The sequence below is a fragment of the Eptesicus fuscus genome, chromosome 11, assembly GCF_027574615.1.
Source record: "Eptesicus fuscus isolate TK198812 chromosome 11, DD_ASM_mEF_20220401, whole genome shotgun sequence".
NCBI lineage: Eukaryota > Metazoa > Chordata > Mammalia > Chiroptera > Vespertilionidae > Eptesicus > Eptesicus fuscus.
This window is the reverse complement of record NC_072483.1, coordinates 34,173,599-34,188,690: the sequence shown is the minus strand read 5'-3', so window position 1 is coordinate 34,188,690 and position 15,092 is coordinate 34,173,599. Positions and strand designations below refer to the sequence as shown.

General features: G+C 36.7%; 1 protein-coding gene across 4 annotated transcripts in view; it reads right to left on the bottom strand.

Annotated features, from left to right (window-relative positions):
* Nucleotides 1-15,092, bottom strand: part of GALNT13 (polypeptide N-acetylgalactosaminyltransferase 13) — a 407,064-nt gene that overhangs the window by 329,828 nt on the left and 62,144 nt on the right. Inside the window, exon 2 of one of the 4 annotated variants that reach the window (XM_054723085.1) lies at nt 14,188-14,208. The exons of the other annotated variants lie outside the window; for them this stretch is intronic. Coding sequence (XP_054579060.1) covers nt 14,188-14,208 — 21 coding nt within the window. The remainder of the gene's footprint in view (nt 1-14,187; nt 14,209-15,092) is intronic. 4 annotated transcript variants of the gene reach the window in all.

Here is a 15,092-nt window from a genome sequence, read left to right as displayed (position 1 = left end):
TTACGTTCTATAAAGTTGCAGTGAACACTGCGTTAACAAATAATGAACTGTTGATCTTTGGGGAAATACAGGGTTAGGTTCCTGCAAGGCTCTGGTCAAAATATTTTTTGTTATCCAAAGTGCTATTTGCATCATACAGGTTGGTTTGCTGAAGTCCTTTATAAAATAAGCCAGTCTCTTCAGCCTTGAACATCTGCTCTTCCACATAACCCTTTTCCTGTACAACATTCACCAGGTATTTAACCTTTCTTCTACAGTCTCCTAACTGCAGAAGCTGTCTCCCCTGCAAGTTTCACATTTTCTTGCTGTATCATCACCTTAGAAATGAGCAAGTCAGCAGCACTAGCCAAGAAGGGTTCAGCATCTTCCTGACTCTGGGCACATGATGATAAATTTCTTTGACTATCAATCTTATAACAATGCTGTTCACTATGCTTTTTATTGGTCATCATCTCAGGAATCCACAAGTTTAGCCACTTTCCCATCTTTTGCAGAGCTTCATACTGTACTACAGATGTTAGTTTACCACTTTGCAGAGCAACTTTATGTACAAATCAACAAATTTCCTCTTCCTTTCTCTGCATGTTCCCTACTGTTGATTCATTAACATTGAACTCAGGGCCAGCAGCACTGTAACTCGAGCTGGAACAAAGCTTATCTAACACACGTTATTTTCTCTGTAAAGCACATCACAGCCTTCCTGTGCTGAGGAACACTTCACAGCACTTGAGCACTATGCGTGAGGTCATTTTCAGCAGAAAAAGCACCAATAAAAATACAAAAAGCCTGGCACTAAGTAGACTTCTACCAAGACACTTGTTTACAGCAAGAAAGCTGAAACAAGAAGGCAGAGGGTACCTGGTTCTCTCCCAGCTGGGAACATGGCATTGGGTAAATAAATTTTTGCTGCTCTGTGTATATGCATGAAAGCCTAGAAAAGCGTCATAAGTATTGATTTCTGGTAACAGTGAACTCACAAATACAGAATCCATGGATAATAAGCATTGACTGTATTTATAGAGAAGTTAAAGTTCAAAGGTACTTGGAATTATAAAAGTGATACAATCAAGAAAATAAAAATGAACTGCAAAAGTATTTTTTTTCTATCAGTAGCAAAAGTGTTCATCTTTAAATTCATACTCTTCAGGGACATCTGACACTGTGTTAGAATTAAGGGAACGAAAGTAGTTTTATTTATATATGTTGTAAAAATTTTAAATCCAGAAATTCTGGACAATTTTCATTATCAGCTATTCATCCAAATGGCATCAACTCCCAATATAGGTCCAGTGAAAGAAAATAAATTTGTTATTTTGGTTTTCAGTATTGATGAAATATTAGTGGGAAAGTCCTGATGCTTGAATTAATTTAAAAGAAAAAGTGCCAACTTGCAACAAAAAAGTCATACATCAGAAAACATTTCTGAAGCATTTAATTTTATTTTTTTTATTTGTTTTTGGAAAATTAGCATTTTTCCTGACTATGATTGATTCCAGAAGTTTTATAAAAAGGCAACCCAATATAGAAATACAATTTACAGAAAAACCTCATTATAATCCATTTTAAATGACCCATAAGTATTTTAAGATCTTATTAGTAGCTAAATGCTACAACTTTTGTCTCAAACTTGAATCTTCCTTTGTCACAATATGAAAGAGAAAAAAGTAGATTTTTTTCCTTTATTTGGTGACTTTTAATCATGTTTCTTTGTTTCTCTTTCTAACTCTCCGCATATTCTTCATTAAAAGACACCAGCCCTAAATTACTCCATACATATTACTCCTTCCTATGTCTGGTTTTAATGCTAACTTAGATTAACCTTCTTGAGTCAACTATTTTGCATTTGGTTATCAATATGTGAACCTACATAGTGGTATCATGTTGTCTCAGAAATTTCAGACATCATCTTATGAGGGTTCTCTCTTATTTATCTGTACAGAAACGACATGAAAGAACACCCTTCCATTTCTTCTTTATTTACTTCCACACCAAGTATAGAACCCTGCTTTGTGATGGACTCAATAAATATAGAAGTATAAATCTTTGCATGCCGGCTCAGTTTGAATCCCCTTAAGTTTAAATCAAGGGTCACATACCAAGCACCTGTAGGAATAGCCCTCTTTCATCCTCCTCCAGCCCTCAGTAGTGAAAGTTCCAGGATCCTAAACTCTGGGTGCAACAGCAACCTTCAAGCTTCACTATCCCTTGTGAGTTTCAACCCTGGCAACATCTTTGTAAATATCCCCTTTACTAAGCCTTCCCCAGTCATTCTTTCTGAGCTTGCTATCTCTTTATTGCAGGGATCTTGTCTGGTACATAATGCTAATCGGAAAAACAAAATAATACATGAAAATTTTAAAGTATTTAAATCCTGAAAATATTTTGAGAACTATATATCACACAAAAAATGCAACTATTCATAAAAACAGTGAAATAGTGTGAAAAATTAATCATTTTGAAATATCTACATGATCCATTTCACTGATGAAAAATAGATGAAACCAATTTAATTGTGTTAAGAAAGCATCACTTTGAAGAAAAAAGATGTATATAAAGTAGCTTAACATAATGGTTCATATGCAAGTTGGTAGGAAATTTGCATTTACATATGGATACCAAAAGCAATGCCTTGAAAACAAAATAAGTCTATGTTATATCTTATCAAATCTTTATATTATAAATTAGTATCACTTTTATCTCTTTCCTTGAAGCCATGATCAAGACCCCTAGGATCACTGAAGGGTAAAAAAAATGTACCAAAAAGAAAGCAACATGGCTATTTTCCCTAATTTTTCTTTACCTTCCCTCTATTTTTCTCAAATTATTCTGTTCATATTCTATAACCAAATCCACTTTAACTCTATCATTGAATATTAATGTCAGCAGGTTAGGTAAAAGGGGATATTTTCTTTTATTCAGGTTATTGCTCAGTCTCAAAACCTTGGAGACATTCTTGATTCCTACTTTTGTCTCACACCTCAAAAACTATTGGTTCTTGATGAATAGTCAGATTTTATAGAAACCCTTCCAGCACTCCATCCTAATCTGAACCATCTTCTCCTCTCACCTAGATTACTATAATACCTTTCTAATTGTTAATATTGCTTCTATCTAGCTTCTGACAAGTCTCTTTTAACTCAGTGGTGAGAATAAACCCTTTAAAAGTAATACAAATTATATCATACTTCTCAAAACTCTATAATGGTTCCTCCTTTCACTCTAAATAAATCCAAAAGTCTACAATTGCTTAAAAGACCCTGTGTGATCTCGCTCCCATTAACTCTCTACACTCTTTGCCTGCTAATTTCCAACATGTTCCCTCTTCTTTAGCCAAACTGCCTCTTAGCTGCTCCTCAAGCTCAGCAGGCATGATACCACATTTATACTGGCATTTCTCACAGTCCGGAATGCTCAACTCCCAAATATTACAAAGATAAACATTACATATTTATTCAGATGTCACCTTTGCAATAAGGCCTACTCAGACCTCCTACTTAATATTTGTAACATGTCTTTCATCCCATCACTTCCCATCCCTTTGTCTTTTCTAAGTTTCTTTGTTCTAGAAGTCATTGCATTGTAACTCTCTCTTTCATTTATGGAGGGCATTTATTATTTATGGCCTGCCGTGACTGCAGTGCAATGACTAGCACTCCAGTGCAATGACTTACACTAGTAAACATGTGTTTAGTAAATGTTTGTTGAATTAATTAATGAACTAGTACGTTCAGAAAATATGTATTGAGTCCCTACAAAATTGTTAAGTACTCTAAAAGTGTTTTATCTAATAAACATTTATTCTGTAGATTAACTACATCTAACTGATATTGAAATCATAATATAATATAATTAAATAAAAAATAAAATATTTCTGAGTAAATCCTACTCAAATATTTCTGTACATGTATTTCAAGCATATACAAATGTAAATATTTCTCTTGTCATTGCTTCCTCTATCTCTGTTCTCCAACCCCATGTCAGCTCCAAAGCAGGGTTATGTGGGCCCAGGTCACTTGGCTCCACCATGGCACTTCATATATTCAATTGCGTTTATCTGTTAATATGTCTCTATTTCATAATTGATCATGAAATGTCTATTGTGTGTACCTTAGTTACCCAGCAATTAAAGTCAGTAAATGGAGAGAGGACTTAAACTTAAGATGGGAAATCATAAAAATATTAGATGAATCCACAGGCAGCAAAATCTCAGACATATGCTGAAGCAATTTCTTCACTGATACAGCTCCTAGGGCAATGGAAACTAAAGAGAAAATAAACAAATGGGACTACATCAAAATAAAAAGCTTCTGTACAGCAAAAGAAACCATCAACAAAACAACAAGAAAGCCCACTGTATGGGAGAACATATTTCCCAATGTTATCACTGATAAAGGTTTAATCTCCAACATTTACAGGGAATTCATACAACTTAACAAAAGGAAGATAAATAATGCAATAAAAAAAATTGGGCAACGGACCTAAATAGATACTTTTCAAAAGAGGACATAAGGATAGCCAAGGGACATATGAAAACATGCTCAAAGTCACTAATCACCTGAGAGATGCAAATCAAAATGACAATGAGGTACCATCTCACACCGGTCAGAATGGTTATCATCAACAAATCAACAAAAGACAAGTGCTGGCAATGATGCAGAGAAAACTGCTGGTGGGAATGCAGACTGGTGCAGCCACTGTGGAGAACAGTATAGAGTTTCCTCAAAACACTAAAAATGGATCTCCCATTTGACCCAGTGATCCTACTTCTAGGAATATATCCCAAGAAACTAGAAACACCAATCAGAAAGGATATATGCACCCCTATGTTCATAGCAGCACAATTTACCATAGCTAAGATTTGGAAACAGCCTAAGTGCCCATCAGCAGATGAGTGGTTTAGAAAACTGTGGTACATCTACACAATGGAATACTACGCTGCTGTAAAAAAGAAGGAATTCTTACCATTTGCAACAGCATGGATGGAACTGGAGAGCATTATGCTAAGTGAAATAAGCCAGTCAGAGAAAGATAAATATCACATGATCTCACTCATTTGGAATATAATGAACAACATAAACTGATGAACAAAAACAGATCCAGAGACAGAGATCAGACCATCAAACCTCAGAGGGAAGGTAGGGGAGGGTGGGGGGTAAGGGGGAGAGATCAACCAAAGGACTTGCATGCATGCATATAAGCCTAACCAATAGACACAGACACCAGGGGGGTGAGGGTATGAGTGGAAGGGGGGGGGGTAATGGGAGGATAAGGACACATATGTAATATGTTAATCAATAAAGAAAAAAATAAAGTCAATACTGCATAAATATTTAATGAATAAAAAGAAAAAAAAAAGGGAATAAAAGAATGCACAGAACTTCCCTGTATATTTTTGGCAACCTGTCAATGTATAATTGTGTCAAAATTTAAGAAAAACATTAGATTTCCCTCCTGTCTTTTTCTTAATGTTTTCTTTCGTTTTTCATAAAAGAAGGCTATCTGCAGAAATTCTTGAATCATGTAAATTCAATGCAAGACTAAAATGAATTAATTTACATTATTCCTCAATTTTTCTAATGTGAACATTTTATTCTAGGTGATTCTATTTTTAAATGCCATATAAATATGCAAACACTTTTATTGTTTTGGCACACTTTCCCACCCTTAAAGCTTGTGGAAAAAATTATTAAAGTTTGTAACAAACTCAGTGGAACCTGAGTGGTGGTGCCTTAAGAAAAGATTTAAGAGTTTAACCAAAATTTGGGCATTTCCTATTGTCAATATCAGCTACACATTTTATTTAAAATGTCAATTTATTTAATGATGGCTCTACCAATAACTTTTAGTAAGAAGTAATAGTGAAAATTAACTCAAGTTCAAAAACCAAAAACTCAAGGGTTTTTTAAGTGCTATAAAAACTGCTTGATGTATGAATCTGAAGCTATCAGGACAGCTAAATTGATCAGTTAATGGATTAACTACATCCCAGAATAGGATGATCAATATTTTGCCTTAGGTTAAAAATATAAGACTGTTAAAATATTTCTATGATGAATTCTATAAACCTACCTGTCCAGTAATACTTAAATTATTATAGGTGAATAAAATATGTTGTCCACTTTTCTTTGTACAAACTAGAGGGCATGTTTGGGGAATGTTAAACTCAACAGAGTTGTACTGACTTTTGGTCAACATGTTGTTCAATTATTTTTTATCCAGAAAAATATTCAGTGTTTCTTTCTTTTCAAGCTGGCAACATAAAAAGATGCAAAGCTCTATGAAATAGGACAAAATCTGCTTAAACACATTTTTCTTTACCTAAGCTTTTATCTTTATTGGGGATCAGTAATTCTAGCATGAAGAAAAGCCTATCACAGAATTATAACTACAAAGATAAAACTTCTTATTGGTTTATTTAACAATACAATTTAGATTTCAGTTAATCTCCTTTTTCTGAGGGAACAGGCAATTCTAGACCCAGTAGACAGATACATCATGCATTCAAGTCAGAGAATGACCATTAGAACATACTCCATTGCCTTTGTTCTGGTTAGGCCATAAGCCTCAAAAGCACTACTTGAAAATGCAATATTCCCAATGAGAATGAATCTGAAACTGGAAATTTAAACAGAGTATGTTTCTGCATATGGACACTAGCTTGCCTTTGTGCTGTCTCTAAAATTAGCTTCTTATTTTTAAAAGTCTCTCTACTCACACTATTCTAATTACATGGAACTGCATCCTTCCTCCTATCCATGCAGCTTTTTTCTCTACAATTGCACCTCTAGGACAGTTCCTCCAATTAGTCACTCCCATTCTTAGAGCTGAAACTCAATGCAATCTTGTAATTACATGCTTATCTCTATCTGTTTTAATAATGATAATATATTTATTTGTCTCTGAAAACCTACATGTTGCAGAGGATGAGATATGTTTAATCTGCTGTGAACACTGTGGCCATATAATAATATTAGATGACTAAGGACTGATCACACTCCCTTAAAAATAAAAAACAGTGTTTACTTCAATCTGTATACAACTGCAATTCCATGAACAATACAGATTCAATTTACAGAAGGAAGGAAGGAAGGGAAGGAGGGAGGGCGGGAGAAAGGGAGGGAGAGAGGGAGGAGGGAGGTAGGGAAGGAGGGAAGGAAGGGAGAGAGGAAGGAAGAGGAAGGAAGGGAGGGAGGGAGGGAGGGAGGGAGGAAAGGAGAGAAGAAGGGAGGAAGGAAGAAAACTACATGTTGGAAAAGTGGCTCAAGAGGAAGGACCCCTGCTGGGGATAAACCCATCAAAGACATTATCCTACCTTCTCATAGGGAGAACTGCTGCCTCAAAGTGGCAGCTGTACCAACCTATGCAAAATAGCAAAATAAAACATCATTTGACAAAATGCCCACTTATGAGAGAAATCATATGAGTAAAGGAACAATTACATGGGATTTAGTGAACCAGAGAGCCTAGAACCTTGATCAAACCTCTACTTATCTTTGCCTAAAGGAGAATAATTTGTCATACATATGCAAGGGAATTCTTTTACTTTTAACAAAATTATGTCACACATCATATTTTGTCAGTTTAATTAAACACTGAGCATGTCAGGCAGCCCAGTGAAATCACACAGAACTAGTCACAGCCAACTACATTCTGTCAGATCCACTCACTGTTTATTAAATGCTTCTGTTCTGAGTCCAAAAAATAAATAAATAAAAACCTTTTTAAGATATGATCATAATTTCTAATTTCATATTTCATTATTTCATTTCATAAAGCTTTCTGTGAAGAAACTTCTACCAATAATTTTGTTGTCAAAATTTACTGGGGTTTTCTTTCCTTCCACATAGAAGTTGCTATGTTGGTTACCAGCATGCATTCTTTAAGGGATGTTATAACTGGAAGAATAAGACCCCCACATTCCTACCTGGCAAGAAGGGAATCAGAAAGAAAGAGGGAAATCAATTTTATGAATATTTGTGCACAAAAAGATAATTTCTGAAACATTATTTATATGCCCACACATGTTTTATACCTTAATTTCTTACAAATTAAAAGAAGCATTTTTTTTCCCTATTTAATATAGATTTCCTATGTAAAATGCAAAATACAGGGTGGGAGAAAAGTATGTTGCAGTTGTGAGTATGTGAAACACAGAGTTTATTCTTGTATTATTACTTTCCATACAAACAACTATAAACCTGCTTTTGCCAAACCCTGCATTTCATGAGTAAATCTCTTAAGTACAAGAATAAGTCATCAACCCTGGCTGAGTGGCTTAAGTGGTTGGAGCATTGTCCTACACATCAATAAGATTGTGGGTTCAATTCTCAGCCAGGGCACACACCTACGTTGTGGGTTCGATCCCTGCTCGGGCACGTATGGGAGGCAACTGATTGATATTTCTCACATTGATGTTTCACTCTCCCTCTCTCCATTCCTCTCTCTCTCTAAAAAAATCAATAAGCATATCCTCAGGTGAGGCATTCTTTAAAAAAAGAATAAGTCATCAATTAGCAGTAACCTCTGTGGTAAAGTTTATGTTTCTTTAACACTCTTCCATCTTTGTTCCTCATGTGGATAATAGTAGAGGAAGAGAATGTCACTTAGAAGATGGATTATTTGAAATTCATAACACACTTCGTCAGAGAGCATCTGGGGGGAAAATTAAGGGAAAGATATTACAGGAGAAAAATAAAAAAAAACAAGACAAGAGAAGTAAAAGAAAGAACTGAACCTTGTGCCATAAAGAAGAAAAGGTCATACGTGGAAAATTTCCCACTGGTATAGTACAGATACAAAAGGTAAAATCTTAAAAATGAAAGTTCCATGCAGAAACTGCATTTTATTTGTATGCAGAAAGTAAAAGCAAAGGAGAAAAATGTCATGAGTATAAAGTAAATGGAAAATAAATAAATCAGAGTTCCTCAGGCAATAAAATGATAGAGAAGTGTCAAGAACCTGGTAGGTGCAATAAGAGGAAAATCTATCCGTTCTATTAAATGTATTAATCATCACCACAAACACAGAACAGGTATACTCTCAGGTTTCTTAGAAAAGTCACATAAAGTAAAATTTTTAAAAGGTAGAAGGTGGGGAGGAAAGCATTTAGCTATTAAGATCTATTTACCTCAAAAATTACTCTCAACAGTGGCTTTTTATCTATTGTCAGCCCACATTCAAACTATAGGTTCTTTAAATCCTATTTCTTTAAAACATAAGCCACAAAAGCACAAATTATCTAAATTCACTTACAAATATTCTATTATTTACAAATGGTTATTCCACTGTTTGGCACAAGGTCTAAAAGTCCTAACGCAAAAAAGAACTCAATGTAAAAGTGGCACCTGTCTCTGCCAGGAAGGCAAGGCAGCCTTAGAGAAAAAAAACTTGTTTTAAATATAACCAAAACAAATTAAATTTACTGAATACTCATTATATGACAGACATTGTTAATTACATGCATTATTTAATAAAACTTATATGGGATAAGAACTACCATTAAAACTACTTTGAGAAATGGGATACAAAGTTAAGCACTTTGCCCAAGGATATAAATCCTGTAGGTTGTGTGGGGGGGGGGGGGGGGGGGGGGGGGGTAAAAAGAATGAGAATGTTGGCTAGCTCCAAAGACTGAGCTCTTAATCTTAAACTGCCTGAGTTAAAGGACTTGACCTGGCAACTGATTAGCTATGCAACCACCAGCAATCACTTAATCTTTCTGGACCTGCCTCAAGTTCCCTTAATTGTAAAACTTGCTTCCAATGTTTGTCACCATAGTTAACTCTCTAAGGTTTCAAATAAAAACAATTTGATTTAAGTAGTGTCACTGATGATTCAGCCTATGAAGCAATATGATATTAAAAGAGATCTTTTATCTTAAAAACAAACAAACAACAAATAGTTTTCCTTTCTTCTTTATATTTATTCACAGGCACTTGTTTGTGAGGCTATGAAAGAACAATATTTCTCGGTTTGAATCTATCAGTGTAAAAGAAAAAAAGCAAAGCAAGATGACTGTTTTTCCTTCCCTAAGGAAGCCACAATGACTATAAGAAAATGTCATTTTGGTCAGCCAACACCAACATACCACCTGCAGGATTCTCCAGTCAGTTCCTTTGCATTAAACCCAAAACACCCATCTATATATATAAAGAGCCAGGGGCCATCACATCTGAAACAACTGAACGGACGACCAAACAGGCTGAGTAGGGCGACCAGGCTGGCGGGGGGTGGGGGCAGTGAGGGGGGACCAGGCCGGCGGGGGGGGGGCAGTTTGGGGTGACCAGGCTGGCGGGGGGTGGGGGCAGTGAGGGGCAACCAGGCCAGCGGGGAGGGGAGTTGGGGGAGACAAGGCTGGCAGGGAGGGCAGTCAGGGGCAACCAGGCTGGCAGGGGGGGGGGGCAGTTGGAAGTGACCAGGCCAGTGGGGGGCAGTTGGGGGTGATCAGGCCAGCAGGGAGGACAGTTGGGGGTGACCAGGCTGGCAGGTGGGCAGTGAGGGGCAACCAGGCCAGTGGGGGGAGAAAGTTGGGGCAACCAGGCTGGCAGGGATGGCAGCTAGGGGCAAACAGGCTTGCAGGGGGGGCAGTTGGGAGTGACCAGGCCAGCGGAGGGGGGCAGTTGGGGCGAACAGGTTGGCAGAGGGGGGAAGTTGGGGGTGATCAGACTGGCAGGGAGGGCAGTTAGGAGTGACCAGGTTGGCAGGCAGGTGAAAAGTTAGGAGCCAGAGGTCCTGGATTGTGAGAGGGTTGTCCAACTGCTGGTTGAGCCCCGATCCTCAGGATCGGGACTCAACCGGCAGTCAGACATCCCCTGAGGGGTCCCGGATTGGAGAGGGTGCAGGCTGGGCTGAGGGGAACTCCCCCCCCCCCCCGTGCATGAATTTCATGCACCGGGCCTCTAGTCTATAATAATCTATAATAATAAAAGTATAATATGCTAATTAGACCTGACACCTGAATGACCTTCCAGACACAGCCGGGGCTGTGAGGGCTGAGGCAAGCTGCACAGCTGCGAGGGCCAAGCCCCTTGCATGAATTTCTTGCATCAGGCCACTAGTCTCACAATAATCCTTCACTTCTCAGGTATCTTAGTAGAGGCAGAGACATCTATAAAAGGACCCAGATATGGCATCAGGTATGCCAACACAGGTTATCTTAACATTGATTCATGTAATTTTGAACCCAAGGCAATCGAAAGTGATATCCTTCTCCCAATTAATATAGCAATAATTAATTCTATTTCTTAATTAAAGCATAATTTGCATTCAGTAAAAGTCACTCTTTTTGATGTACAGTTCTTTAAGTTACAGCCACATAACTACCACTGAAATCAAAATATAAAATAGTTCCATCACCAACTCACCTTTTTGATGTATAGTTCTATCAGGTCTGGAAAACACACACAGCTGTGCGACTCCACCAAAATTAAAACACAAAACAGTTCCATCATCTCACAAGATGTCCTGGGGTCCTTTTGTATAAAATGAAATTTCTCTCCCCTTCCCCTGGCAACCATTAATCTGTTTTCTGTCTCTATAACTTTGCTTTTTTCCAGAATGCCATAGAAAAAGAATCATTTAGCCTGGCTAAGGTAGCTCAGTTGAGTGTCAACCTATGAACCAGGAGGTCGCGGTTTGATTCCTGGTCAGAGCACATGCCTGGGTTGAGGGCTCGATCCCCAATGTGGGGTGTGCAGGAGGCAGCCAATCAGTAATTCTCTCTCATCATTGATGTTTCTATCTCTCCTTCTCCCTTCCTCTCTGAAATCAATAAAGATATATATATTTTTAAAAGAAGCATATAGTTTATAGCCCTTTGAGTATAGTTTTTTCTCACTAAGCATAATGGATTTGAGATTTATTCATGTTGTTGCATTAATCAGTAATTAGTTCATTTCAATTGCTGAGGAGTATTGCATAGTATGGACATACCAGAGTTTGTCCAGCCACCAGATGCATAACACTTGGGTTGTTTGCAGTGATTATGGACAGAGTTGCTGTAAGCATTTGCATACAGGCATTTGGCTAAACTTAAGTTTTTACCCTCCTTAGTTAATTAAATACCTAGCAATGGGATTATGGGTTATAGTAATTGTATGTATGTTTACTTTATAAGAAACATCCAAACAGTTTTTCTAAATGACTACACCAGTTTGCTTTTCCACCAACAATGTATAGATTTTAGACAGTCCAAAGTTCTCTACATGGTATCGGTTTTGTTGTTGTTACTGTTATTAATCATTTTAACAGGCATATGGCAATATCATACTGTGGTTTTAATTTGCATTCCCCTAATGACTAAAGATGTTGAGCATATTTTCATGTGCTTAGTTGCTATACGTATTCTGTCCGGAATATCCAAATATTTTGTCCTTTTTATAACTTGGTTATTTGGGTCTTTATTATTAAGATTTTTTTGTTTTTTAATATATATTTTTATTGATTTCAGAGATAGGGAGAGGGAGAGGGAAAGGGAGAGGGAGGGAGGGAGGGAGGGAGGGAGGGAGGGAGAGAGAGAGAGAGAGAGAGAGAAGAGAAACATCAATGAGAGAGAATCATTAATTGGCTGCCTTCTGCATGCCCCCACTGGTGATGGAGCCTGCAACCCAAGCACGTGCCCTGACAGGGAATCGAACTGGGACCTTCTGGTTCATAGGTCTATGCTCACCACTGAGCCACACCAGCTGGGCTACTATTGAGTTTTAAGAATTCTTTATATAATCTGAAAAAAAGAACCTTATCAGATATTTGATTTGGGATTTTTCTCACTACAAATAGGTTGATTGTATTTTCATTCTCTTAACAGTGTGCTTTGAAAAGCTGATGTTTTTATTTTGATGAAGATCAATTTATCAATATTTTATGTGCTATGCTTTGGAATTGTAGTTAGAACAGTTTTGCCTTAAACAAGGTCACAAAAATGTTCTGTTATGTTTTTTTCTAGAAGTATTATAGTATTAGGTTTTACACATGGAAATGTGAACATTTTTTAGTTAATTTTTTAATATAGAGCAAAATCTGAAGCAAAGTCCATTTATTCTTCATATGGATGCCCAATTTTTCTAATGTGATTATTTGAAAAGGCTATACTTTTTCAACTAAATTCCAATTGCACATTTTTCTTAAAAATCAATTGACTGTGTGTGTGTGTGTGTGTGTGTGTGTGTGTGTGTGTGTGTCTATGTGTCTGTACCTGGCCTCTCGAATTACACAATTCATTCTGAAGGGATTTAAGAGGTAGACTGTAGCAGAAACACTTGAAATTTCCAATCAAAACTGTTTCTTAAAATAAGTTTTAATTATATAATTGATTCTAGGAGCTTAAGGCACAATTGTTTCATTAATCTCCATATTTTCAGTATAGAGCAAATAGAATTTTCCTCAGTTTTTGCATATGGAAAATTAAAGGCACGAAAAGAAAAAGGCTGAATGGATATAATAGGAATTCCACGTCATAAAAGTTTTTAAAAAGAGTTATAAGTTTAAAAGGATTTAAAAGCTGTTTAAGAAAATTACTACTTTTAAAGGGGAGGACAGGAAGGAAAAGATAAAAGTGAAGGGAAAGAATAATAGAAAATGGAAAGAAGGAGTATTTATTGAGCACCCATTGTTGCAATGTAGCATATAAGGTATTTTGATATGATGTTAGTTATTTTAAATCACTGATTCTGACAGCAATTAATTTAAACAAACTGTAGAGAAGCTAGACATTGAAGTCAAGATTTTTCCTCCCGCCGAAACCGGTTTGGCTCAGTGGATAGAGCGTCGGCCTGCGGATTGAAGGGTCCCAGGTTCAAGGGCATGTACCTTGGTTGCGGGCACATCCCCAGTAGGGGGTGTGCAAGAGGCAGCTGATTGATGTTTCTCTCTCATTGATGTTTCTAGCTCTCTATCCCTCTCTCTTCCTCTCTGTAAAAAATCAATAAAATATATTTAAAAAAAAAAGATTTTTCCTCCCAATTTAAGGGAGAAATAATTCCTTCTTGTTATATATCTCAAATCAAAAGTTATGTTTCAGATACCTTTAAGAGCCAAGTTCTTTTAAACCCCTAACAAATCATATCATTTTTAAGATACCTAGGGAGAAAAATGACAACTAAAAGATAAACAATTCTGTAATGAAATGTGAATAGAAAAGCCACTCATTCAGCGATCATTTACTGAGCACCAGCATACTGAGCAGGGTACTGTTGCAGAGGAGTTAAAACACTCTTCTAACCTCTTATACTCACCTCAGGGAGGTGAGAAAAGACATATTCAGTGAATGTGAACCAGAAACAAAAAGAAATAAGTTTAACAACAGTAATGAAAATAGAATTTTGAGGGAGTTTTAAGAAGACAAAACTAAACTATAATATATGAGAAGATTGGAAAAATCATATAAAAAAAGTACATTTGAACTGATCGTTCACAGAATGGTAGGCAATATAGAGAATTGGGGGTAAGCCATTTTCAGTAAAAGAGGTACATACAATGCATGGAGAAAGTGGGGATATGTTCAGGGAGCAGAAAAAAATAAGCTCATTGGGTTAAACATAGAACATGTGGAGATAATGGGAGATAACCTTGGGAAAGCAGACTGAGGTCAGGGGATACAGCATTTATTTCACAAATATTACTTGAGTGCCTACTGTAAGATGGGCACAACAGCAAGCACTGAGAGTATCAGCCACAAATCATACATACAAGTGTCTGCCCTCAGGGATGATAAATTATAAAGGTTTAGGAACTAGGACTTTATTCAAGAGGCAGTGACAATTATTAAATATTTTCAAGCACTCAGGCTGGGTTTTGGGAGGGGAGGTGGTAGAGGAGTATTAGTATAAATGAGTACAAGTAAAAAAAAAAAAGACATAAATATTCAAACTATTGTTTTTGCATGCTAACTTTGATTTTGCTAAAAAGTATGAAAACTGAGACCTGTATAGTGTTTTAAAATGAAAACCAATTCTAAATAGACTTTTGAAAGTTTAGAGTTAGGAGAGAACAGTACACCGAGTTAAATGTTTTACTAAATAGGAGAATCACAGGGTTTACATTTGTTCATATTCTGGAGTAGAGTATAAGGTTAGCTAGAAAGAAAGAATATTGTA